A 27,187-nucleotide genomic window follows, 5' to 3' on the forward strand; every position below is an offset into this window, starting at 1 on the left:
ACGTTGGCCGTGAAGTTTGTTGCTTTATGGCAGGTTTAACAAATCACTACAAGTGACAACAAAAATAAATAGTGCAAGAGGAATAGGGAGGGAGTTTTCATGGAATTTTTTTCTTTCACTGCACTGGTGGGGTTCATTCCTAATTATAGTAACTTCTGTTTTTTTTTTGTCAATTCTCTGCCATCATAAACAGTACTTTCTTATTTACTCTATCATGATTTTAAACACTTATCAAATCTTGCATCGTTTGTCTGGCTTAAAGAGAACCATTCCAATATTGCTAGTTTTCCTCTCTGATACATTTTATTATAATCTGACACCTATACGAAGGTCATAAAGTGATACAAAATTAAAGGTATGATTTAACTTTTATAGTATAAAGCATCAGTATAAATTGCTTGCGTCTGCACTCTAGACCACCACTTGTAAGCATACGAGTCAAGGTTACCCTAGTCCTTTACAACAGCCTTCTGAAAGTCATGTCACTTCAAGCACTCACATACAACTCCATTTGCATTCTGAACACTTGAACAGCTTTGGTCATGTCCTTAATACTGTACTATGTTGCTGATATTTGCCTCGTCTCGTTTCTCCCAATCAGCTGGAAACATCTGGCACTTCTCAACGTTGGAAGGTCCTATGTCTTTTGATTCCTGCTTCTTACTGTTTACTGTAGTCTTTTATCTGCAAATGTTAAACTTATGTGCTGCACACAGAGGAATGTCTAAGTCATTAAATAATAGCTAAAAGAGCAGCGGTGTCACCTGAATACTGACAACATCAATATGTAGGTCTCTCCACTACAAAAACAGCCACTTCCTACAGCTCTGTTTCTGTCTCTCAGTCCATTTCATTCCACAGGCTTCTATTTTACCAACAAATCTATCTAATACTGTTGGATTGTTTGAATACACAACAGCCACTATCTCCACTTTTTCTTTCTTTTACCTCTAAGGGCTTTTTTAAGTTTGTCAAACGCAACTTGCTTTAACAAGTCTGTATTGTTTTATAAATTAACCTATATTTTACCAAGTACCAATTAACATATTAAAAGTCTCCCACCACTGATCTTATACTGACTGGCAAAGAGCTGCCAAGCTTATCCAACCCCTTGTTTCTAAACAATAATGTGGCATTTAAAATCCCCTGGTCCTCCTATGTGCAATGAGGTCTGGTGAAATGTCTATCTTCACATTTACTTCTTTAGTAGTATGGACAAGGCATTGCGTCTTGATGGGATGACCATCACTGTTTTAGCTGTCAGTACCTCCTCTGTATTTATCTATTCTATCTAATGAATTATGAATTTACATTTTGATAAATGGATAAACAGTTATTGAAAGTGGATCAATACTCCTGCCCCTGTTTGCAATGATGCAGAATTCAAAACTGCAAGCAAAGCATTTATGCTTCGGAGTACATTAAGCTCAGTAGATTAGTTACTTTAGGAAAATTTACACACCATTCCTACACTATTCAACATGGCTGCCCTGGGAGGTGGCCTCGTAAACTATTCAGCTCTATCAAGTACTATAGGTGAATCATAAGCAAGAATCATTATCGTCTTTTCAGGATATCTATGGATGGACAATAAATGTCAGGCCTACAGGTGCAATCCGACCCTTCAAAATTAACTGTTAGAAACAAGGCCTACCAAGCACAAGCGGGCAACCAATAAGCTTCAAAATAATGCACTTTTATAAACAGCATTTTACAGAAACCAATAACACTTAAAAGCATCTTACCTCTTATAAAGCTCTTGAGCACTGAAGGTATAATACAAAAACATTGTGTTCCCTGTGAGGAAAACCAATATCCAGAGGTTTGTAAGTACCGATCTTTTTTCCTGTTAGAATAAAAATATAAGTGTACTATTAAAACACTGATGTTTTTTATTAAAAAGGCCTCCAGGCTATTATTTTTTCTCTCCAAGGACCCTTTTTTAAAAAAACACTTTCGCAGGTTTCCAAGAAATATTTACATAAATCACATTTGGCACAGTGTAAAACTGAATTTGCATTTAAATAGCATTAAAAAAAGCCATCAGCAAAAATTATACATTGGGCTAAAGCTTAGGTGGCTTTGTCAATGATGCAGGGCGGTCTTAAGTGTGAAGTAGAGGGTAGAGAGAAACAGGGTTTACAAAGGAGATGCGAGACATGGAACGCGGGTGGCTGAAGTTAAGTTAAGCACAGGATAACGATGAGGTGGAAGATGTGGATGGAAATCAGGAATTGAGGAGGTTGTTGAAGTTGAAGGAATAATGCAGAGGAAGGATTTAAATATGAGGTGAGATTTCTGTATAAATCTGAAGAATTCAAAACAAATGTAAGACTTGAGATTTGCTTCACTTGTCACATGCACATCAAAATATCCAAAAATGCAGTGAAGGGTGTCATTTGTGTCAATAGGGATGTGCTGGGGGCAGCCTGTAAACGTCACAGTGCTTCTGGTGCCAACATAGGATACCCACAACTTACGAAACCTAATCAATACATCTTTGGAACGTGGGAGGAAGCTGGAGCACCTGGAGGAAACCCACATGGCCACGGGGAGAAAGTACAAACTCCTCACAGAGACCAGCAGGAATTGAATCCTGACTTGCTGTCACGCAACTGTGCCATGTGGGTTAACAGGAAACCAAGACAGGTTGTGATGTGGGGCAGGTTCAGATTTAACAAACTTGGCGTGTGCAGGTCAGAAGGCCAGATGATTTTGCATTGTATTCCAGAACATTGTGCTGCTAATGGTACAACTAAGGGTTTTAATTGTAACTAAGTTAAGTTGGATGCACCACTTCTGTGGTCAGAAAGGCAGAAGTGGACTCAGGAGTAGAGTAGCAGTCAAGCAATCTTTTTAACATCGTTAGTCAGCTCTTTAGATTAATTGGTAAGTGCAATAGATGATTAGTGCAACATGGCAAAAACACTGAATGACATTCTATTTTATATACGTAGAATTACTTAAGAAGAATTAAAATACAGTGAGGTCATTGAGGAAAAAGTGCTGAATAAGAGTGATGTCAACATGGAAAGCAAGATTGCTTCACTGCAAAATGCACTGTATTTTCTACTTTCGTAAGACAACATAAAGCAATATTGTTGTATTTTACCCCTTTTAAAAAAATCAGAATAGCACTTAGGGGAACCTCAGTTTTTATGATGTGTTATGTATAATGTCATTCGTTAGGGGATTCATCATTAGTTTCAAATTACCATCAGGTTCTAAATTAATAAATCAATAAAGATTAACAGAAAGTGACACTGTGAAATGATCAATTTTCTGCCTCTGCAAAACGTTAGAACTCAGATCTGTGAGCAGAATGTGAACTGTAATAACCTATGTGATTAGACACAAACCCTGTCTGTGCCAAATTAGTTGATATCATGCAGTGTGGCTATAGGGAACTACAAATGAGAGGAAAAATAGGCAAGGTTCCCACTCTTGATAGCTATCCAGTGGTCCTGCTGGAAACTGCTTGTGTGGATGTTGATCGAAAGCAGAGCAGGCTCAGTTGTTGTGCTTTCTGAAAGATGAACAGCTTGTCAAGACCTACCACCTTGGCTCACATAAGGACTGCAATTTGGGTATGTGACTGAAAGGAAACTAGTCTTAATGCAACCTTACCCCAGGCAAAATAAAAAGTCAAAATTTAGCTGCAGTCAAATAATAAATACAATGACAATCTGGTAATAAGTTATAAAGGATAGAAGTTGAATCTAATGCAGTTTTTTCAAGTGCACATAGTAAAGAGTGGCAGTGTATTCACATCCAGGTTACTCAGATTCACAGTATATCTCACTATACTCTACTTCTGTAAAAATTACGGAATTTAATTAAGCAACTTATATGAGAAACCTTAAAGTGTAGAGCAGCACAAGAGATAACTTTATAATTACTTCAGAGGAACTCAGCAGGTCTGGCAGCATCTATTGAAAGGAATAAAGAGTTGACATTTTGGGCCAAGGCCTTTATTCAGGGCCTGATGAAGTGCCTTGGCCCAAAACGTCAACTCTATTCCTTTCTACAGATGCTGCCTGACCTGCTGAGTTCCTCCAGCATTTTCTATGTGTTACACTGGATTTCCGGCATCTGTAGAATGTTTTGTGTTAACAATTACATCCTCATTTTTACTTGATACTAAAGTACGTTAAGGGTCCAAGGAACGAATAAAGGGCAATCTATGCTCTTTATCTCTTCAATGTAGAACAACACAGCACAAAGGACAATGAGTGAACTAAAAGGAAATAAAAAACACTTATGTGTTTTTTTTTAAAAAACAGTATCTTACGGAAGGGTGCAAAGAAAAGATGCTGCTATTGAATATGGAATACTTACCCTTAATGAAACTTGGTGTTTAACCATTAAATTTGCATAAGCAAAAGTACTAGCCATTCCAATGCACACAGCAATTCCTGTATTGAATGCAAACAAAAAAAATGTTGTATGTAGCTTCAAGATTTGAAAATGTTTGAGGGTATCGCCCCTCTCCAATCTTCCAATGTATAACCTTCATAAATAACTGAATTAACAAGTAAAGCCCAGTTCCATTGTTACCACAAGTCTCAAACAAATAAGAATCAGTTACCTATCCACTGAATTCAGAATATTCTGAGCATTGTTTAGCCCCAGGTGTGATACTTGGCAATATCTTTACAAAGGCAAAACGCACATGCCTCCTAATCAGGATAATGATCATCTCACTCGAAGGACAGTTGTAGATTACTTATAATTGATATTACTGGGAACATTCCCAAACATTGCTACAAAGTGATGGTAATACTGAATTGCCAGAACCAGTTGCTGAAGTGACAGTTGCTCAATTGATTAATGTCATGACCTGAATAATACATATCATGACAAATTATGGGAAATCTCTGAGCTTCAAATGACATGTTTTTGAATATCTGTGCAGCTTTCCGATTATAATGCAACTAAAGCCAGTTCGAAAGATAGTTTCATTAGAAACGTCACAACCAAAGCAATCCTGATAAAGAAAGAAAATGCTGGAAATATTTGACAGACAATAACTAATGAACAAGAAAGTTAACCCTTCCAGTCAATAACCTTCCATTACAGTGAGCCAATCTTATATTTTACATGCTATTTAAAGATTTAAAATAAAGATTAGCGTTATTTGTCACAGTCACATTGAAGCATAGTGAAATAGGTTGTTTGCATCAAATCAAATAAGCAAAGATTGTGTTTGGCAGCCTGCAACTAACTGTGTGCCTTCTTGAATGTGGGAACACCCAGTTGCAACCCATGTGGTCACAGGGTGAACATGCTAACTCGGGAATTGAACCCCAATCTTAACGGCTGGTGCTGTAAAGTGTTGTGCAAACTGCTACACTACCGTGCCATCCCAGTTAAAAGGAATGCCTAACCTCACTGGATGCTGAAATAGTAAACTCAAATTAGTCCTTCGGGGAAAGGAAAGTGATTTTGCAAGGAGGTTGGTTATTCTTTGTTTCTATTTTGTTAACCTGTGAGATGGGAACAAACAAAGTGAGCTTGATATAAAAAAAAATCGGTAAGATGACAGCTGGAATATTGGTCAGGCCATCACATTATGAGATTGCTCTGGAGAGGGTTCTGGGAAGTCACCAGATTGTTGCCTGCCAAAGAAGTTTTCAGTGATGGGAGGAAAGATAATTCTCCTCGGAACAGAGGAGGCTGAGGAGTTACCCGCGAGAAGTACAGGAAAGTATGAGAACAGATAGTACGAAACATGATCATAGTAGATATGTCTGAAACTAGAGGGCACAGATTAACGGTGAATACAAGAGGGCATTTAAGAAAGGAACTTTATTACTGGGGCGTTTGGAATGTGGCGGAAGGTCCTCTCACAACGTTGAAGAAGTGGCTTGAAAAGCCAAGATATAGAAAGCTATAACTCAAGAGCTAGGATAGGATTGATAGGGAGAGGTGCTTGATAGTCAGTGTGGATAGCATAGACTGAAGATCCTATTTCTTTATGAGAAACTACTGTATGTAATGCCAGTAATTACAAGCATGCCACCCACTACAATGTGTCAGGTTGCAAGCAGAACCGATTTGAATGTTACAAATGGAGGAGTGGAACATAAAACGCCTATGTTTTGCTTCAAGCAGTGATATAGTGAAGTATTATGCTCTTCTGTGGCCAGTGATTCTACAGAGAATCACCAGCTATTTCCTTTATAATAGTCAATTTGATCCTCATTTCTGACTTTCACAACTTCACATTGATTGTATGATTACGCAGAAATCACAGCCTTGCACAGCACTGATGTTCTGAGTTAAGCGATGGTCTGGTCCATTAGCTTTATCCCAGCCATAGCTGACATAATTAGCACAACCCCATGCAAATTAAAGGTACAATTGACCTTACTTGAAATTTATAGTAATCTTAATGGAATATCAAAATTTTAATTAATTTCTAAGACATTAAAGTGTTTTTCATTATAGTTATTTACATTTAAATCTAGTTGAATTGTTTTTAAAAGTTTCTGGTTATCAGACATTTAAGAAAAGTTTATCGGCCTTTGGCAGCAGTGAGGTATCAAAAGGGGGACAGATAGAGTATATAGAAAGAACTTTTCTCCTATGGTGGGGCTGTCTAATACAAGAGACCATAGATAATAAAAAGAGAGGTGGGACGTTCAGAGAGGAGCTGTTGAGGATTTCCCCCCTCCCCCACACAGAGAGTGCCTAGAATCTGGAACATTCTGGCTGAGGAGGTGGCGAAGGCAGGTACTCTGATTGAAAGGTGCATCTCGAGAAGCATTTGAATCAACAAGGCATGGAAGGTTATGGACCAAGTGTGGGTAAGTGGGTCTTGGACAGATCATTGAAAAGGTTAGCATGGATATGATGGTCCAAAGGGTCTCTGTTTCCATGCTGTATGACTCGAAAAGGCCAGGACAAGGTGATGCAACCCACTCACTATGTTCTCCACTTTGCAGTACTCTCAGGACACAGGGCAAGCTTCATTTATCCTCCACATCCAGACCAGCTTACTGCAAGTAGCGAGGCACCGTGGCAAGTTCAGAGAGGTAGATCCACTACAGAAAAATCCTCTAATAACTGGAAAACCAGAACACATATAACTATGTGTGAAGCTGGAAGAACCACTGCCTCCCAGCTCCCATAACCTGCACTCAATCCTGACCTCCAGTGCAGTCTGTGTAGAGTTTGTATGTACTTATGACTATGCATGTTTATTTCCTCCAGATGCCCTAGTTTCTTCCCATTTCCCAAGGATATGTGTGGGTCGGCCAATTACCCCTAGTACAGGTATATGATAAAATCTGATGTCATCTGATGTGGTGAAAATGTGGATAAAATTGGATTAATATAGGATTACCTTAAATAGGTACTAGATACTTAACATGAACACAACAGATCAAAAGTCCTGTTTTTGGCTGTACGACTTAATCTAGATATCTCACTCCACAATATTTAGTATCAAAATATTATTCAATGCAATACACATCTCCATTGAAATAAAATTTCAAGCCATGATCAAAAGTAAGAGTCTGGAGACTATGGGCAGAAATCCTAAAGTACTTGTTCATCAAATCTGAAAGGACCTGCGGCCAGCACAAAAGCACCAAAAAAAAAATCAACCATTTGCAGCACGGTAGCATGGTGGTTAGGACAACACTTTACAATACAGGGGACAGGGGTTCAATTCCCACCACTGCCTGTAATGAGTTCTCCACAAGACCATGTGGATTTCCTCCACGTGCTTCGGTTTCTTCCCACAGTCCAAAGGCATATGGTTGGTAGTTTCATTAGTCATTGTAAATTGTCCCGTGATTAGGTTCAGATATGGGTCTTTTCTGCACTGTATCTCAATAAGTAAGTAAGTGACATGTATGAAGTGTCCTGCTATTTTCAAAAGGTTGAATTAACCAGAACACCTTTCCCTCCACAACACAACCCCTCTAAAGTACCTAGACAGACTGAGTTCTCAGAATAGCAGAAAAGTATTTACATTAAAGCACATCAAAATCTATTTAAAAAATTGGGTTTGAAAGACGCACTCTGAAGGGCTTGGGCAAACTCCTTTGCTGTGATTGTTCTATTAGTTAGCATAATAAGGATGTATGTAAATCTAATGTTCTTAAGTACACATCGTCGTCTTTTACAAATTGCTTGCTAGTCTTTATGTATAGTTTTTCATGAAAATTCTATTGTACTTCATTCTTTTTCCTGTAAATGCCTGCAAGAAAATAAATTTCAAAGTAGTATATGGTAACATCTACATGGTTTGATAATAAATTTACTTCAAACTTTTGAATATAAGCAGAACTGATGTCCCATGGACTCAATTACTTGATCTAAGCATGGAAGCTTCCAAGTATTTGCTGTGGGCAATTAAGGGCTAACCGCAAATTTTTCCACAGTGTAATAAATAACCAGTAACGATCAACACAGAATTTATAGCTTAGCGATCTGTTGTTAACAGAAGTTTGAAAAGCATCCAAATGCTCATACCAAGTTTATGTTGAAAGCAAACTTTTGCCAGTAATATCAAGATAAAGGGAAGGCCCTTTTGAAGCCAGGCAATTGCAGCCTTGAGCTCTGACAGTGCTGGGGCGGGCGTTCCCGGGTCATCACCGCCATCTTCCATATTTCCATGGCGATCACCAGAAACGTGCAACAAGGATGAACGATGGTGGCTGTGGTGGTAGTGATGATGCCGATGGCGGTGATGGTTCTGCATGTTCTCTGTGCGAATGCCTCCCTCTTCCTGTGGGGTCATCTGAATAAAGACATCTCCAGTTCCAACTGAGGCGCTGAGTGATGACCCCAGAACTAGGCCAGACTGGAATGACGCGGCATTGATTGGGCCTGACTGCAGGCTTGTCAAACCAGAAAACATTTGCTGAGGGGATGGGCTTTCAGGTTTGAGCCCTTCAAAAACACCATTCTCATCCACACTGTTCTCTGAACCAACTGTCTGACTCCTTGACCTAAAAGAGAAAATAAAAAGAACTCACAAACAGTGTTGTAATTAAAAACTTAAACATAACATAATTGGATATATCATCTGCCAAGGTTTTGCCATCGGTAAACTGTCACACGCAATTCACATTGAGAAGGAAATCAACAGCAGAATTACCGAAATAAGTGTGGCCTTTGGCAGTCAACATGCAATTATGTCGGAGTGCAGGGATATCTAACAACTGAAAACGAAGGTCTAGGAAGCCACTGTGCTGTCTGTCCTGATGTATGCATGTGAAACCAGCCTAGAAATTGGACCCATTCAATTTCTTTTTAAAATGTCAAATTACACATAAAGACTTGTCCAGCATAGATTGAGTTAGCTTCTCTCAGAAAGTTAGCCAGGGGCTCCCAACTTTTGGGTCCATGGAACCCCTCGGTTAATAACAGGGGTCCATGACATAAAAAAGGTTGAGAACCTCTGGTCTAAACCCTCAACTTAGCACGCTTGAGATTCACTATTGATTTACCCAATGATATATGTTTCCTCCATTGTTGTCAGTAATTGGGAGGTTTTGGTCAAAATCAATCTTTATCAATGACACAAGATAAGGACTCCATCGCACAGGGATTTAGGATAAGCTGTTACTTGTCACTGATGTTTTGCATACAGCCATTTGCCAGCTGGTTTGTAACAGTCAACGTGAAGAAAATGATTCACTGGCGCTCCCTTTGTTAAATGCAGTCTCCATGTGGAAGATCAGTTCACTGGCCTCTTGATCAGCCAGATAACAACTTGCATGCGGTTATACACAGCACAGGAAGTGATCAGGATAGATTATCAGGGGACTGCTTCATCAAGCACGTCCGCACCATCTGTCACAAGCAGGACTTTCCAGTGGCCAAACTTTTTAATACCCATTTCAATTCCAAAGTATCATTCCATGGCCTCCTCTCGTGCCAAGATGAGGTCACTCACCCGGATGGAACACCTTATATTCCGTCTGGATACCCTCCAATCTGGTGGCATGAATTTCAATTTGTCCTTCTGCTGAATAACTACCCCACCCGCACCCCCCTGGCCTCCTCTATTCCCCACTCTGACCTTTTACCTCTTCTCACCCGCCTATCACTTCCCACTGGGTCCCCTCATTCTTCCCTTTCTCCTACTGTCTGCTCTCCTCTCCTATCATGATTCTTTCATCTCCGGCCCTTGACCTTTCCCACCCATCTAGCCACCCTCTTCCCCTCTTCCCCCCACAGTTTAATTCAGGCACCTCCCCCCTTCCCTCTCAGTCTGAAACATTGACTGTTCACTCTTTTCCATTGATGCTGCCTGACCTGTCGAGTTCCTCCAGCGCTGTGTGTGCCTTGCTTAGGCCAGACTATTGTTTGAGGATGCAGAGACAAATAGGAGAGTGTATTACCCCCTTCCTCCTCATATTTCCTCACCGCAGAGAGCCTTTCCAGTCACTTTAGCTTGTAGAGACAGGGGAAGAATACGGTAACTATGGCTTACTTCCCAGGGCACAACAATGAAGAGGTCTTTGCAAGCTCTTCATGTGGTGCTCAATGGGAACCAGACACCTCCTTTCAGCGTGAGACAATGCAAAATGTCAGAGCGCTGCTTTTAATGTTCTTTTTTAGCCAAATTTCACTAATTCTCTGCAGGAGATCCAGGTAGGTGCTAGCACTCTACGTAGCTGTGTTTGAAAGGTGAAATCCAATTTCTAGGCAACGATGGTGTCAGGCTGAATCAGTTTCACATAAGCAGTCAGAGGAAGCAGACAGGTAAAAGATGGCATGAGAAGTCCTGCATATTGATGCTAAATCATAGACAGGTTTACACACTGATGAGATGAGGATATCAGATGAGTAACTGCAAACAGAATCTATACATGGCAGACAACGAAGGACAGAAATATTCCCCACCAAGAACAGAAGAAACATTTCAAGGGCTCACTAGGTCAACCTTGAAGCATTTCAGTATGATGTAGAGTACCAGGAGAACATGACTCTTTATTTTCCCACCTTTCGAAGCCCCATCCATTGTCAATATAGTTTATGAACCAAGGCAGAACAGAAGCGAAAGCAACGATAACCTCACAGCAGCAGCACGTCCATTGGTAATCATGCAACTCAAAGCAAGATCTCCTGTTCAGTCTGCCACAGGCGGTTCAAAGCACAATCTGTCTTCAGCAGCCATTCACGTGTTCACAGAATTCAAACCAACCTGTGATACCATGGTCATCTTTGAATTCAACGGACGAACGATCGAATAATTAATGCATACGTACAAATATGGCAGTATTCAGAAACTATAGGATAATTGGTGGAAGAAATAAACAAATTCACACTGTTACAAAACTTAGATCTCTTTAGTTGTACTTAAGACACGCAAAATTTGAGCAGGCTAATACAAAATATAAGAAATTTAAAACAAAAGAGGTTCTGAATTAAAGAGAAACCATAACTTCAAAAGTCAGGATATAATACTTGTTGATCTTCTAGACCTTACCCTAAGATTACAATATTTTCTTAAGGAAAGAGTGAACTACATTAAACCATAATTTATTTAATGACCATGTCTAATAATCAGCTGGATTATGGAAGAAATCCACTTTCTACCCATTGTAAAATAATTAAAATTAACTACTCACATTTGCAATGTACCAACGTTTGCACTTATTAAATATTTCTTTGCCAAGGCTGACCCTTGGCCTTCCCCATCCACTTATTTCTAATCAAATAACGGCACCCTTACCTCTCTGGTGGAATGTTATCCGCATTACTACTATGCCTTCTCTGCATCTTCTTCCAGTCCGTCGTAAATTGGAAAAAAAAATCTAAACGGAATGGAAAGTTGTTTTACTGACGTAGATGGTAAAATAAATTTTGGAAAAACAGATCCAATGAACATTCATTTTGTACATGCCACAGAGTAAATTGAGCAGTTCTAGAAATTATATTTCACATATAACGTCATATTAAAATATTTTATCATCTGCTTGAGGTACACGTAATATTATGTTGGAATACAACATTAATCTGCAGCCTGTAATATTGGATTACACATTTTCACAGCATGAGCGGTGACGCCCTGTAAAAGTAATAATATTCTATGCTGATCACTTTGGGTTGTTGTAGGATATGAAGAGGGTTGCTATGTTTTAGTTGCATTGTTCACCACACAGCTGAACATTAAGACCCCCGAGTACTGTGTAATCTCACCCCCATTCATTCCGGACTGCAGCAGTCACCCAGCCTTTGTTATTTGCCCTTTGACCTTTCGCCTGTCTAGCGTCATCGCCGAACGCGGAGAATTGGCAGCCGCGCCCACCAGTCAACGTGCGGAATTTGCGGAATCGGAGCGAGTGATCCAATCCGGCGGCAGCTCCGGGGCGGAGCTTCCTTTGGGTTCGCTGTTGTTTTCCTACCGGAGCCGGGAGCGCGGCGTTGGGGCGGCGGAGAATCGCAGCGCGCTGACGGCGGACGCCATGGATTCGGGCCGGTAGTACAAGTCGGGGATTTGGGTGAACCGCCGGCCTGATGGTGCACTGCATTTCTATGGTGTGGCGCAAGGTGCTGAGGAAGCGCTGGGTCCTTGCCGTGGTCTTCGGCCTTTCGCTCATCTATTTCCTGCGCAGCACCTTGAGACAGGTGAGAACAATGTCCCCATCCATCGAGAAATGGGTGACACCAGCCCGATCCTCTTCTCCATCCATCGAGAGATGGGTGACACCACCGCCGATCCTCCACCGTATCCATTAAGAGATGGCTGATACCACCCCGATCCTCCACCCCATCCATTCAGAGATGACTGATACCACCCCCGAATCTCCTCCCCATCCATCGAGAAATGGGTGACACCAGCCCGATCCTCTTCCCCATCCATTGAGAGATGACTGATACCACCCCCGAATGTTTTCCCCATCCATCGAGAAATGGATGACACCATCCCTGATCTCCTATCCCATCCATTGAGAGATGGTTGATACCATCCCCGTATTCCCTCCCCATCCATCGAGAGATGGGTGTCACCATCCCTCCCCCCATCCCCTTCCCCATCCATTGAGAGATGGGTGACACCACCTCTGATCCCTTAGCCATCCATTGAGAAATGGGTGACACCATCCCCATCCGTCAAGAGATGGGTGACGCCACTTCCGATCTCCTTTGCCATCCATCAAGAAATGGGTGACACCACCTCTGATCCCCTTTGCCATCCATCGAGAAATGGGTGACACTATCCCCAAAACCCTTCCCCGTCCGTCGAGAGATGGATGACACTCCCCCCATCCCCTTTCTCATCCATTGAGAGATGGATGAGCCCACCTCCAATCCCCTTCCCTATCCTTCAAGAGACGGGTAACACTACCTCTGATCCCCTTCCCTGTCCATCGAGAGATGTGTGAGCCCAACCCCCCCCCCCCACCGATCCCCTTCCCCATCCATCGAGAGATGTGTGACACCACTCTTCTGATCCATCCTGAGATCCAGACCCTTTGCCTTGGTCAATCTGTCTGGAACTTGCTATTCTGAGACGGGTTAGACGTGTCCCTGGATCTGAGCTGTAAGTGCCCACAAGTGCCTACCTCACTCTGCTCTCATCATTCTGGTTCCAAATCCCTACCCTGAGACTTCTTGGTTTCTCTTGGGCATTTTATTATTGTTATTATTATCATTTATTCATTTTATGGGAGATAAGAATCAACTGGCACTGAAATGCTTTAGTATGTAATCACAATAATGATAGTAAGACAATAACTCTTTTTGATCTAGCTCATCGCCATTATGTGGGATAGGTGAATGGAACTTCAGAATGATTACTCGATCTGTTTCTGGAGCCTGAGGTGTTGAAACAAAAACTAATGGGTACACAGGCTAACAGGTTTCTCCATTGTGTCTCAAAGGAAGTGGCTGCAAGATAGTGGATATATTGGTTGTACTCCACCAAAATTCCCTGGATTCTGCAGCATTTTGCACAGGGTTGGAAAACCACAAATTGTAACATCACTAATCTAGAAGGAAGAGAGACTGAAAGCAGGAGGTGTAGTGAGTTAGCTTTATATTGATCTTTGGGAACATTTTGAAATTCATTATTATGGAAGGAACACCAGGATGTTCAGAAAAGTTCAAAACAGTCAAGAAGTTAACATGATTTTATGAAAGGGAAATTGTGTTTAACAATTTTGCATGGTGTCTTTGTGATTTTTAACAACAGGTGGATGAAGGATGAGAGCATAGTTGACAATTGGTATCCAACGGGGTGCTAGGACTCAACTGTAGTTCATTTTGTATCCAGTTTGTTTTGTATGAACCATTTCCTTTATGTAAACTGTTTTATTATATCATTTCCTGTGTGGGTTAATCTGGGTTTCATTTCGAAACACATGATGGAAAGACATCCAACTCTATCCACTCTTTATTTCCCTGTGAAACAGCAATATCTTTTCACAAGATCTCATTCAAAACCCAGATGGAAGCTTCCATCTCAGGTGATTTTTGGGAAGGTGTTTAACTCACTGCATAGCTTTGTATATCTGCACTGTGAGGACAGTGGTGTGAAAAGATAACTCGTCTTCAAAGGCATTGTCCATGGATTGGAGAGGCATCTGAACACCAATGTCAATAATGTCAGCCTCCAACCTGAGCAACATCAATCGCCGTGGCCTAGAAGTGAGGTCAGAATTTGGCGTATCGATTGTGTCATTGTGAAACTGGAGGGAATCCCCGATTAGCATAGCCGCAGCACGAGCTCGGGCCGAAGCTGAAGCGGCAAGAATGAGAGCAGCATGTATAGACATGGTGAGAGCACATGTGGAGGCTACATTAAGTGTGCTCAGAAGAAAGTGAAGGGACAAAGGTATATGAAGTAACAGCTGACTTAGACAGTGGTGGGTCTACAACAAGAATCAATCACGACAGCCAGTGCAGCTTACTAAATAATATGGCCTAACACATTTTGGCGATGAAAAAGACAGTGCTGCAGCTCCACAAGGAGAAGCTGTCCACACCACACAGACAACATACCTTTCACATAGGCCAGGTATTGACAGTCAAGGTCTACAGCAACAAGACCCACAACGCCCCCTTTGCAGTTTCGTCAGAGCAAAACCTTAGTCAAGAGTTGCTACCGATACAAACTTCATTTGCACAGACACGGACAGACTGAACATCCATCTAATCCAGGACACACTTTTCACAAACCAGTCTCCATGATGCCCTCATTCTGGGTATCTTGCTCGCTGAGACCTAGTCACAGCAGGACCAAAAGTGTTCAACAACCAATCTGCCAGTTATCTGTCTTCGAAGGCAAACTTTCACAATGCTGTGGAAGGTCTAAGTCTCGAACCTAGCGAAGATCTGTAAGAGACTTGATGGGGAGTCACTGCAACATGTACCTGTTAGGGCACTTCACATTAATAATCCAGTTGCGGGGTTACAACTTCCGTGGCAGAGACTGGACAAGTGCTGTGGCTCTCCAGAGCCAATCAAAGAATCTCTCCTCAGCAGACTTGATAACTTTCCAAAGCTCTCACACAATGTACCTGGAAGCTACTGGAGCTTGCAGATCAGTTGTCGGAACTGCAAGCCACAAAAAACAAGGGTCACCTACCAGGTCTGAGTTTCGTGGATACAGCAAGAGGAATAAACCTGATAGTGGAGAAAATACCAAACACCATGCAAGAACAGTGGATAACTAAAGGTTTCAAGTCTAAAATGAAGCCTCATGCCAACTATCCACAGTTTTCATTCTTTGTGGAATTTGCCTGCTGTCACGCAGAAATGCAAAATGACCCTAGTTTTACAGTATGGTCTCAACTTCTGGTAATAAGTTAACCAAAGAGATGTCTCCATCACCTGCATGGAAAACCAAAACCCCTATCACAGTCAACAAAACTGAAGTAGCAGACTCTTATCATGAACCCCAATGGACAGTGTCTAGTCTACAAGAAATCTCACCCCTTCAAGAAATGTGGAGGATTAAGAAAAAATCTGTTTGCATATCGACGACGTGTTCTAAAAGAGCACTCAATATGTTTCAAATGTGCTCCAACAGCAAAGCACTGTAAAGTTATCCTAAACTGCACTGGGTGCACCCCATTCAGGGCCAGCACCTTGGGCTACTACTGGTTCCAGCACAATTGCAGCAGAGCATGGAGGGGAGCCAGCTGAGCATCCATCAGATGTAGCCACTTCCTCTTGCACAGAGGTATGTGGGAAAGGTTCCAAGGAAAATCCTGTTCTCAACTGCATGTGCTCATTCACACCTTAAGGCCTTAGCTGACATGATCCCCCATTGATTCGTCTGCTGAGATTCTCCAGTTATTTCGCAGAGACACCATCTGTGCATGTAAGATATGTGAACAGCGCAATGTTATGCCCAATGACTTGACCTGGGTTGAGCCATAGTCAGTGAATTCTGCCTTGATAGCGTTCATCAACCTAGTGTCAGCACATTTAACACTAATGTCCTGGAGAGCTGGCGCCCAAGCTATCTCAGACGCTATGAGAATAGAAATTATATGAATGAGATTATAGGGAAGCAAACTAAATCCCACACAGACTTACCTCTGCTCAACCAGAGTTAGGCAAGCTGGGCTCCTGTCACTTGGAAGATGTCTATAAGCTAGCACCTTCCGTTGAAGATGAGGTCTTCCTTCAAATCATGAACAGAGAGTTCATTAAAGATGAGTCAAACAGTTGGGCAGCTCACCTTCCTTTTTGCTCGCCACGACAACTCCTACCAAATAGCAGAGAGCTGGCCCTCAGTGGACTTGTCCCTCAGTCGCACATTGAGAAGGAAACTCGAAATGAAGGGCCATGATACAGAATTCATGGAGAGACCCTTCAGGAACAATCTTGCTGAGTTAGCGCCTCCATTAGATCCCAGCAAAGAAGACTGGTATTTGCCCAACTTCGATGTATACCACCCCCAAAACCTGCACAAATACGAATTGTCTTTGATTCAAATGCACAGCTTAAAGGTGTATCACTGAACAATGTGTGCTTGCCAGGTCCAGACTTAAATAATAGTCTGCTCGGGGGTCCTCATGCTTTTCAGAACTGAGTCTGTCGCAGGGATGGCAGATATTGAACAAATGTTCCACAACTTCCTAATGAGAGAGGATCATCGAGATGACCTCAGATTCTTGTGGTTTTGTGACCATCAACTGGACAACAAGATTCTGGAGTACCATATGAGAGTTGGTGTACTTGTTAACTGCCCTTCGCCAGCTGTGGCAATCAATGGCCTTAGGAGGATAGCTATTGATGGAGAGAAGGAATTCGGATCTCTGAAACATGTAGACACATAGAGAGACATTTTTATGTGGCTGATGGTCTTAAGTCATTTTCTAGGGCAGAAAGAGCAGCCAGTGTGCTGAAAGCAGTGCAAGACTTGTTGGTGCAGTCTAATCTCGGACTGCATCTGATCGCTTCCAACAGTGCTGAGGTCATGCAACGTTTCCCATCTGAAGATCTGACCAAAGGTCCACAGATTATTGATCTTGGACAGGACCTCCCCCTTACGCAGTGTTGTTAGGACGTTGGGTGAGTCCTCATTATCAACACCCTTACTTTCCAGGTCGCTGATTCCAAAATACCCTTTAGACATCATGGTGTGCTATCAACAGTGACCTTGCATTTGCTTCTCCCGTCAGTATCCAGGGATGCTTCATGTCAAGAGAGTTGACTTCAGACACTTGTGGGTGTGATGTCCCACTCAATAAAGAGAAAAATGAGCAGTGGTAATAGTGGTGTTCTTCCCTTCAGGATCTTAAATATTTGAAGCTTCCAAGAACTTACACAACAATTCCACTCCTACAACCCAGAAGAACCAATGGAAGTTTGTTTTTAATGATCTCAACCTGGCTGATCATGCCACAAGAGGGCTTCAAGTTAATCAGTTCACCCTCTTCTCATGATTAACTGGCCCAGCATTTCTTGCTGATCCCTAACCAGGAACATCATCAAGGACAACATTTTTGAAGTGAGAACAGTGCAGTGAGACAATTTCAAGGCCAGTCTCTGAGTCTATCCTTTTACGAAAGATTTAATGAAAAGATCATTTGACTTTTAGTTTCAGTAGTTAAGTTTGACATCCTATGGATGCCAGGCTGGGAGTGTTCTGGCCTTTAGGGGTACAGTTAGTTTTGTATGAGCATCACTTCCTGTTTGTAAGCTGCTTTTCATATCATTTCCTGCGAGGGTTAATTTGGATTTCGTTTTGAGGCACATGGTGGAAAAGCATCCATCTCCACCTGTTCTTTATTTGCCCTTGAAGCAGCAATATCTTTTCCCAAGTAAGATCTCATTTAAAACCCTGAATGAAGACTCTGTCTTGGGCAATTTTTGAGAAAGTGTTTAACTCACTGCGTAGCTTTATATATCCACACTGCGAGAGCAGTAGATACGTCCTCCCCGTGACTGCATGTGTCTCCTGTGGGTGCTCCAGTTTCCTGCTGCATTCCAAAGACATACAGATTAGTAACAACAGGAATCCTGCAGATGCTGGAAATTCAAGCAACACACATCAAAGTTGCTGGTAAATGCAGCAGGCCAGGCAGCATCTATTGGAAGAGTTTAAGTCGACGTTTCAGGCCGAGACCCGGTCCTGACGAAGGGTCTCGGCCCGAAACGTCGACTGAAACTCTTCCAATAGATGCTGCCTGGCCTGCTGCGTTTACCAGCAACTTTGACATACAGATTAGTAGTGGAGTTGGTCACTTGGGTGTAATTGGGTGGCATGGGCTTATGGACTAGAAAGGGCTGTTACCGTGCTTTCTAAATAAAAAATAAAAAGTTTGATCAGGTTAGGCCTATATTGGAGTATTGAAGAATCAAAGGTAACCTTATTTACACACGCAAGATCCTGGCAGGATATATCCTGAGCGGATGTTTCCCCAGTGGGGGTATCTACAGCCAGCGAGCATAGATTCAGAAGAAGAGATTGCCCATTTCAGATGGGGTGAAGAGGACTTCTCTGAGGACTATGATTCTTTGGAATTCTTCACTCCAGAGGGCTGTGGAGGTGGACTATTGAATATATTGAAGAGGTAGTTGACAAGTAATTACATTACAAGGGAGTAGGGGGGGTCTAGGGAGAAAACGGAAAAGAGCGGTGATGAAGATTGGATCATTCATGATCTGATTTCATAGCTGGATACCCTTAAGGTATAGACTAGCTGACAGCTGCACTTGTTTATTTTGAGCTTTGTTGACATTTTTTACCACTTTTTCTATCTCCCTGAGATAATTGTAAAATACTGATTTTCACATCTCTTGTATACTGAAAAAGCAGCCTGCAAATGTCATGACTTTTTCTTGTGGTTTTTCTGAGTCAGCTGAGATGTGTCTTATAAATTGTTTGAGGCCAATGTTATCTGAAGGTATAACATTTCTTTCAAATAAATTTAAAGGAATAATAATTTAAAGGAATTTAAATTTATTGAATCTTATCTCGTCATTGATTCCAACAATTCCAAGTGCAGTGGAGCGGAAGATATATATATGTATGTATCCTGTGTATTGTAGGTGAAATGAGAGAGGGGGGAGAGAGAGAGTACAGAGTGCTGAAGATAAAGATTAAATGATTTCGAACGGAGATAGTAAGGCTTTCTTCACTCGAGCTGTTGTAGTCCATTCCAACTTTTTGCTGTTGAAACTTGTGGAGGATCAGGTGTTGAATGTATTCAAGAGGAAGAGATATTTTGGAAGCCAAGGGGATTTGAGAGATGTGTGAGAGAACATTAATGGAACAAAAAAAAATCAAGACATCCCAGCTCTATTGTGAGAGAGGGAGAAAGAAAGTCAGAATGTATGCAAGATTCCTCCAACGTAGTCTGAAAAAGAGGTTTTTAGATTTGTATTGCAGGGAGAGAGGTAATAGAGTGATTGACAAGGGCAGGGCAATAGACATTGTGCCAAGAGGGTTGGTGAGGGCAGGATAGAATTGGAATTGGTTTATTATTTTCGCACGTTCAGAGATACAGTGAAAAGCTTGTTTTGCACACTGTTCACGTGGGTCAAATCATTCCAAAGTGTATTGATTTAGACCAGGGTAGAACAATAACAATGCAAAATAAAGTGTAACAGCTACAGAGAAAGTGCAGCGTAGGTAAACAGTAAGGTGCAAGATCATAATGAGGTAGATAGTAAGGTCAAGAGTCCATCTTTTTGTACTAGGGCACCAATTAGTAGTCTTACAACAGCAGGCTAGAAACTATTCTTGAGCCTCGTGGTTACACGCTTTCAGGCTTTAGATTCTCCTGCCCCATGGAGGAGGGCAGAAGAGTGTATGCCAAGGGTGGGTGTAATTGTTGATTATAAGACCATAAGATATAGGAGCAGAATTAGGCCATTTAGCCCATCTGCTCTGACACTTCGTCATGTTCTGATCCATTTCCCTCTCAGCCCCAATCTCCTGCCTTCTCCCCGTAACCCTTCATGCCCTGACTAATCAAGAATCTATCAGCCTCTGCCTTAAATATACCCAATGACTTAGCCTCTACAGGCACCTGTGGCAACATTCCACAGATTCACTACTCTCTGGCTAAAGAAGATCCTCCTCATCTCTAATTTAAATGGACGTGCTTCCATTCTGAGATTGTACCCTCTGGTCCTAGATTCCCCCACCATAGGAAATATCCTCTCTATATCCATTCTATTGAGGCTTTTCAACATTCGGTAGGTTTCAAAGAGATCCCCCTTCATTCTTCTGAATTCCAGTGAGTACAGTCCCAGAGTTGTCAAAGGCTCCTCATATGACAAGCCTTTCAGCCCAGGAATCATTTTTGTGAACCTCATTTGACTCTAATGTCAACATATCCTTTCTTAGGTAAGGGGCTCAAAACTGCTCATGGTACTCCCAAGTGAAGCCTCAATATTATGTCCTTGCTTTTACATTCTGGTCCTCTTGAAATGAATGCTAATATTGCATTTGCCTTTCCCACCACCAATTCAATCTGAAAATGAACCTTTATGGAATCGTGCACGAGGACTCTCAAGTCCCTTTGCACCTCAGACCTTTGAATTTTCTTTCCATTTAGAAAATGGTCTGTGCTTTTATTTATTCTACCAAAGTGCATGATCTTACACTTCCTAACACTGTATTCCTTCTGCCACCACTTAGCTCATTTGTAAGTTCACAAACTTGGTCACAAAGCCATCAGTTCAGTCATCCAAATCATTGGCAGATAATGTAAAAAGAAGCAGTCCCAACAGAGACTCCTGTGGGACACCACTAATCAGCAGCAGCCTACCAGAAAAGGCTCCCTTTATTCCCACTCTTTGCCTCTTGCCAATGAGCCAATGCTCTATCTATGCTATTATCTTCCCAATGAACTTGTTAACCATCCTCATGTGTGGCACCTTGTCAAAGTCTTTCTGAAAATCTAAGCACACAACATCCACTGATTCTCTTTTATCTATCCTGCTTGTTATTTTCTCAAAGAATTCCAACAGATTTGTTAGGTAGGAGTTTCCCTTAAGGAAACCATGCGGACTATGGCCTATTTTATCATGTGTCTCCAAGAACCCTGAGACCTCATCCTTAACTCCAACATCTTCCCAACCACTGGTCAGACTAACTGGCCTATAATTTCCAATTTCTAACTGCCATATAATTATGTTGGTTGCTTTACTGAGGCAGCAAGAAGTATAGATAGAGTCCGTGAAAAGGCGGCTAGTTTCTGTTATGTGAGCAGTGTTCACTACTCTGCAGTTTCTTGTGGTCTCATGCAGAGCAGTTGCTATACCAAGCTATTGTGCATCCTGATAAGATGCTTTCTATGGTGCATCAGTAAAAATTGGTGAGGGTTGACAGGGACATGCCAGATTTTTTCAGCCTCCTGAGAAGGTAGAGTTGTCGGTGAGCTTTCTTGGCCATAGCGCCAATTAGTTTGACAGGACAGGGTATTAGTGATGTTTACTCCTAGGAACTTAAAGATCTCAACCCTCTCAACTTTAATGTAAACAGATGCATGTGCATCACCCCTCTTCCTGAAGTCAATGACAAGCTCTTTTGTTGACATTGAGGGAAAGGCTGTTGTCATGACACCATGTCACTAAACTCTTTATCTCCTTCCTGTACTCTGACTCATCATTACTCGAGATATGGCCCATGACAGTGATATCTGCAAAGTTGTAGATGGAGTTAGAGCAGAAAGAGTCACCAGTGTACAGGGAGAAGAGTAGGTCAGGGAGGACACAAACTTGGGGGGCAGCAGAGTTTAAAATAACCCTGGCAGAGATGTAACTGCCCATCCTTACTGATTGAGGTCTGTTGCTCAGGTTGTCAAGGATTCAGTCGTAGAGGGAAATGTTGCCTCCCAGGGTCCAGAATTTGGTGACGGATTTGCTTGGAATTAATGGTATTGAAGGCAGCGCTGTAGTCAATAAACAATAGTCTGATGTCAGTGTCTTTGTTGTCCAGATGCTCCAGAGGTGAGTGTAGTGCCAGGAAGTTGGCCTCTACTGTAGACTTGTTTCGGCGGTAGGTGATTGCAGTGGGTTGAGGTTGTCCAGAAGACTGGAGATAATTCGTGCCATGAGCAGCCTTTTGTAGGACTTCATGATATTAGGTGACACATCCCTTGGGCAGTTGTTGGTGAGGAATGTTTCTTTGCTTTTCTCAGGTACTGGGATGATGGTGGTCTTCTTAATGTAGCTGATACTGCAAATTCAAGTAGATGGTAGATGTTGTATGACAATGGTGTTGATGTGGGCTGGGTGGTAGAGATTGTGGCAAGAGGGTTGATGAGGGTAGGGCAGTAAATTTTGTCCAAATGTACTTTAGGAATACCTTTGACAAGGTCTTGCATAGTGGGCTGGACACATGGGATCCAGGGTAAGCCAGGAAATTGGATGTAAAATTGGCTTAGTGGAAGGAATCAGAGGATGTTAGTAGTAGAGGATTATTTTTCAGATTGGAGGCCTGTAAGTGTGGTTGTGATACTACGGATTCAAGTAGATGGTAGATGTTGTACAACAATAGTATTGCTGAGGGCTGGGTGGTAGAGTTGTGGCAAGAAGGTTGAGGGCAGTGTGTTTGCATGGCTCAGTGCTGTGTCCGCTGTTGTTCCATCTATATCTGTATGTGGATGTAGGTGTTAGAGTTAGAAATTTTGCATATGGCATTAAAATAGGGGTATAATGGCCAGTGAGGAAGGTTATCTAAAATTACAACAGGGTCTAGATCAACTGGCAAAGTGGGCCATGGAATGGCTGACGGAATTGAATCAAAAAAAATGAAGTGTTTCAATTTGGTAATTTAGACCAGGACTTACACAGAAAATGGCAGGGTCCTGGGGGAGTTTTGATGGACCTTGTTCCCTGAAAGTGGTGTCACAGGTACAAGGTGGTGAAGAAGGTGTTTGACAAACTTGTCCTCATTGGTCAGGGCACTGAGTACATGAGTTGAGCAGTAATGGTACAATCGTGAACGATATTGGTGAGACCCTTTTGGAGTATTGTGTGCAATTCTGGTTGTCCACCTACGGGAAGGATGTCACTAAATGGAAAAGGATGATTTTACTTGGACTGGAGGACTTGAGTTGTAAGGAGAGACTGGATAGGCTTGGGGCTTTTTTCCCTTGAACGTAGGAAACTGATGGGTGCCCTTACAGGTCCATAAAATCGTAGAGAGGCATTCCTAAGATAAGGTGAGACTAAACCTAGAGGGCATAGATTTAAGCTAAGAGATGAAAGATTTTTAAGGGACCTAAGGAGTATCTTTTTTTATATAGAGAATGGTGGGTATATGGAATAAACTGCCAGAAGTGGTAGGGGTGGGTACAGTTAAAACTTTTAAAATAAATTTTACGCATATATGGATAGGAAAGGTTTAGAGGGATATTTGTCAAACACAGACAAATGATACAAGATCAGGTAGGCAGCTTGGTTGGCATCCATGAGTCAGGCCAAAGGGCCATTTTCTGTGGTGTATGATACTACTATGATTTGGTTTTGTGACAGGTCAGTTTTACTTGTGGTGTTTTGTTTAAACAGTATGACTAGTTACAGTTTTCAAAATAAACACTATTTTCATTATTCTATTTTGTCGATATTGCCCACTGTAACAATGGGAACTGGACAAGTAGTGAAAGTGAGAAGAAAACATTCTAAATGGATAACAAAATAATATGCTTAACAATAAAAATGCTGGAAATAATTAGATCTGTCAGTATCTGTGAATGTTAATGCTAGCTCTCTAGACACACAATATCCAACAATTTGAAAGTAATACTGCGTCAGGAAAGTTCCATTTTGTATTTGCGCATGTGACTACACTTTTGTTTAAAATCAATAATATAATCATCCATATTTGTAGAACTGTCTCCGGAAATTTTGTCAAAAGTCTAAATAGGTCTCGTAAATCCAGTCCTTTTCTTCCTTCAGAAGAATGGAGTCAAGTGTAGTTATACCATCACCTTTGTGCATTTCTTCCACTGAAATTCCTATTGCGGTCTCGCTCGCTCTTCCCAAAAGCGACAGTACAAAGGCAAGGGCCTGGTTCTTTTTGCTTAGCTCAGTAACACACGTCTATATTCAAATTTCATTTTCCCAGCTCTTGTAAGACTTGCTCTCATCAAATGCCGGTGGGATTCTTTAGTTGCTAACCATCCTCTGCTACCACTGTTAACATTCTAACAAAAAGACAAGATTTTTCTTTTGTTTTCTTAACTTAACCTTCTCCATATTCACTTAGTATACAAGGCTGCCATTTTCTTATCCAACATCCCCCTTCCCCTCATGTGTATGCCCAAAACAGGGAAAGTGACATCTCAACCAAATGCCTTCATAGCCCAAATGAATAGAAATCAACATGAAGAGAGAAATAGTGTTTCAAGTTGATGATCTTGCATGAAAGCTTGGAATAGTTAGAGATAAAGTGAGCTTTACGATGCAGAAAAGGAGCATGAGGAGAGGTTAACTTGCAAAAAGGATGATAGAGCCAAGGGATTGGAGGGGATAAAACAATTCTTAAGAGAATAACAGATGATTCTGGAGCAAGTGTAATGCAGAATAATTATCTGAAGTGACCACAGGGCAGTGGACTGAATGTTGGAAGTGAGAAATAAAACTGCTGGCAGTGTGACTATCTGCAAGTGTTAAGTCCAGATGGCTGAAATATGCCCAGTTGGTAAATGTACCGTTCTGTGAGCTTATGTTCAGTTTTGTTGGAATAGCATAGGAGGCAAGGGATTGAGGTTTGATTGTAAATGGAATTGGCTTATTCATGTCACATGTACCAAAGTAAGAGTGAAAAGCTTGTCTTGCATGATGTTCACACAGATGAATTCATTACATGGTGCGTTCAGGTGGTACAAAGTGAAGTGCAAAATAATGGGAATCAAGAGGATCAGGATCACACTTGCCATTGAAGTGGCTTTGCAAAGCAATCCCTTGACCTGCATTGAGTCTCCCCACTGTAGAAGTGAGTGGCAATTCTGTAATTCTCTGCAAGGAAGCTACGGGAAATGGAATGGGTAAAGTGGGCAAAATGGAGATGGAAGAATGAATCCACATGTCCAGCAATGAACGGAGTCTTTCAACTCTTGAACAAGGAGAAGAGGCGAAGGTGCAGTTGTTTATGGAATGACATTGGAGATGCTTGGAATTGTGGCGGTTGATCTGTTGATTATAAAGGCTATTGTAGTGGAAAATGAAGACGAGGGCAATCCAGTCCTAGCTCTAGACGTTTATTTATTTACTGAGATATAATGCAGAATAGGTCCTCCAGGCCCTTTAAGCCGTGCCTCTGAGCAACCCCTGTTTTAATGCTGGCCTAATCACAGGACAATTTACAATGACCAATTAATTTACTGGTATGTCTTCGAACTGTGGGAGGAAACCAGAGCACCCAGAGAGAACCTACGCATTCCACGGGAAGGATGCACAGCGTTCTTATAAGTGAAGTGGGAATTGAACTCCAATCTCGGACACTCCAAGCTGTAAAACGTGCTAACAATTAGTGTATGAATGGGACAGATGTATTTCAGGGAAAAGATAATGGTTTGAAGAGGAACTCAGATTTATGGGGAAAGAAAGCATACTGGAAGTAAAAGAAAGTGGTGGAACCAAGTCAGAGAGCATCTTTGGAGAAGGAAACAAGGCAATATAACGTGTAAGGTTGATGACTGTCATCGCTGTTTAACTGGGCTCTCAAAACTCACACTTATTCCTCAATCATATTTCATTTTACTTATGCTCAAGGAGAACAGCATGGCCCCTGTCACCACACAGCTCTGAAGTCTGAACAGAGGAATGCCACTTTTATACAGAATTGACTAGCAGTTACGGATATTGATCTTTTCACATACTGTGTATGTTCAAATTCCTTACTTGCTAGATCAATCACCATTCAAAATGCAGGTGTTAAAAGTCAATGGAAACTACAAGCTAACTACTGATGATACCTCGAAGTTAGTAAAGGAACTGTCCCTTAGTTGGTGTGTGTGCCTTGGATCTTTCTGTTACATTCTTATCTCCTTGAAATAGCTCTGACCCTCCTGCTGTGCAGAAGGGATGCTATGCTCTTTCTTGCCTGGGCTGTCTGCACTCTATCTGCAGTCCATCCTTGCTTGGACATTATGTTAACTTTTGCCTTGCCGCAACTTCCATATGAGCCGACATTGGAAATCAACAAATAGGTTTCAGAAAATCAGGATCAGAATCAGTTTTAATTCCACGGGCATACGTCGTGAAATCTGTTGTTTTGCGATAGCAGTACATTGCAATACATCCAAATGAAAAAAGCTATTAATTACAACAAGAAATGTATACAAATTGAATAAATGCAAAAAGAGAAGGAAAAATAGTGATAGTGTACATGGATTCATTGTCCATTCGGAAATGTCATGGCATAGGAGGGGTAGCAGTGAGAAGAGGTCACTTCCTGGGTGCTGGGTGTCCTTAATGAAGGATGCCATCTTTTTGAAGTATTGCCTTTAGAAGGTGTCCTCGATGCTGGGGAAGCTTGTGGCCATGACGGAACTGGCTGAGTTTACAACTTTCTGCAGTTCTTTTTTGATCTTCTGCAGTGGCCCCTCCATACCAGATGGTGATGTAACTAGTTACAACACTCTCCACAGTACATCTGTTAGAAATTTGCGAGCATTTTTGGTGACATACCAAGTCTGCTCAAGGTCCTAATGAAATATAGCCACTGTTATGCCTTCTTTTTAATTGCATCAATATTTTGGGCCCAGTGTAGATCTTCAGAGATGTTGACATTCTGGAACTTGAA

The 27,187-nt window shown here is 41.7% G+C and overlaps 2 protein-coding genes across 3 annotated transcripts in view; one reads left to right on the forward strand and one right to left on the reverse strand.

The window, feature by feature from the left end:
* rnft2 (ring finger protein, transmembrane 2) overlaps positions 1-12,223 on the reverse strand; it is a 33,578-nt gene extending 21,355 nt beyond the window's left edge. Inside the window, exons 1-5 of the mRNA XM_072247588.1 lie at positions 12,166-12,223; positions 11,699-11,780; positions 8,485-8,963; positions 4,339-4,415; positions 1,746-1,846 (exon numbers count right to left, since the gene is read on the reverse strand). Of these exons, the coding sequence (XP_072103689.1) occupies positions 1,746-1,846; positions 4,339-4,415; positions 8,485-8,963; positions 11,699-11,780; positions 12,166-12,175 (749 nt within the window). The 5' untranslated portion in view covers positions 12,176-12,223. The remainder of the gene's footprint in view (positions 1-1,745; positions 1,847-4,338; positions 4,416-8,484; positions 8,964-11,698; positions 11,781-12,165) is intronic.
* A 135-nt stretch (positions 12,224-12,358) lies between these two features.
* Positions 12,359-27,187, forward strand: part of spring1 (SREBF pathway regulator in golgi 1) — a 33,305-nt gene continuing 18,476 nt past the window's right edge. For both annotated transcript variants that reach the window (XM_072247585.1, XM_072247587.1), the window contains exon 1: positions 12,359-12,594. In XM_072247585.1, the coding sequence (XP_072103686.1) occupies positions 12,484-12,594 (111 nt within the window). In that variant the 5' untranslated portion in view covers positions 12,359-12,483. The remainder of the gene's footprint in view (positions 12,595-27,187) is intronic.

The sequence above is a fragment of the Mobula birostris genome, chromosome 31 (genome assembly GCF_030028105.1).
Source record: "Mobula birostris isolate sMobBir1 chromosome 31, sMobBir1.hap1, whole genome shotgun sequence".
Classification (NCBI taxonomy): domain Eukaryota; kingdom Metazoa; phylum Chordata; class Chondrichthyes; order Myliobatiformes; family Myliobatidae; genus Mobula; species Mobula birostris.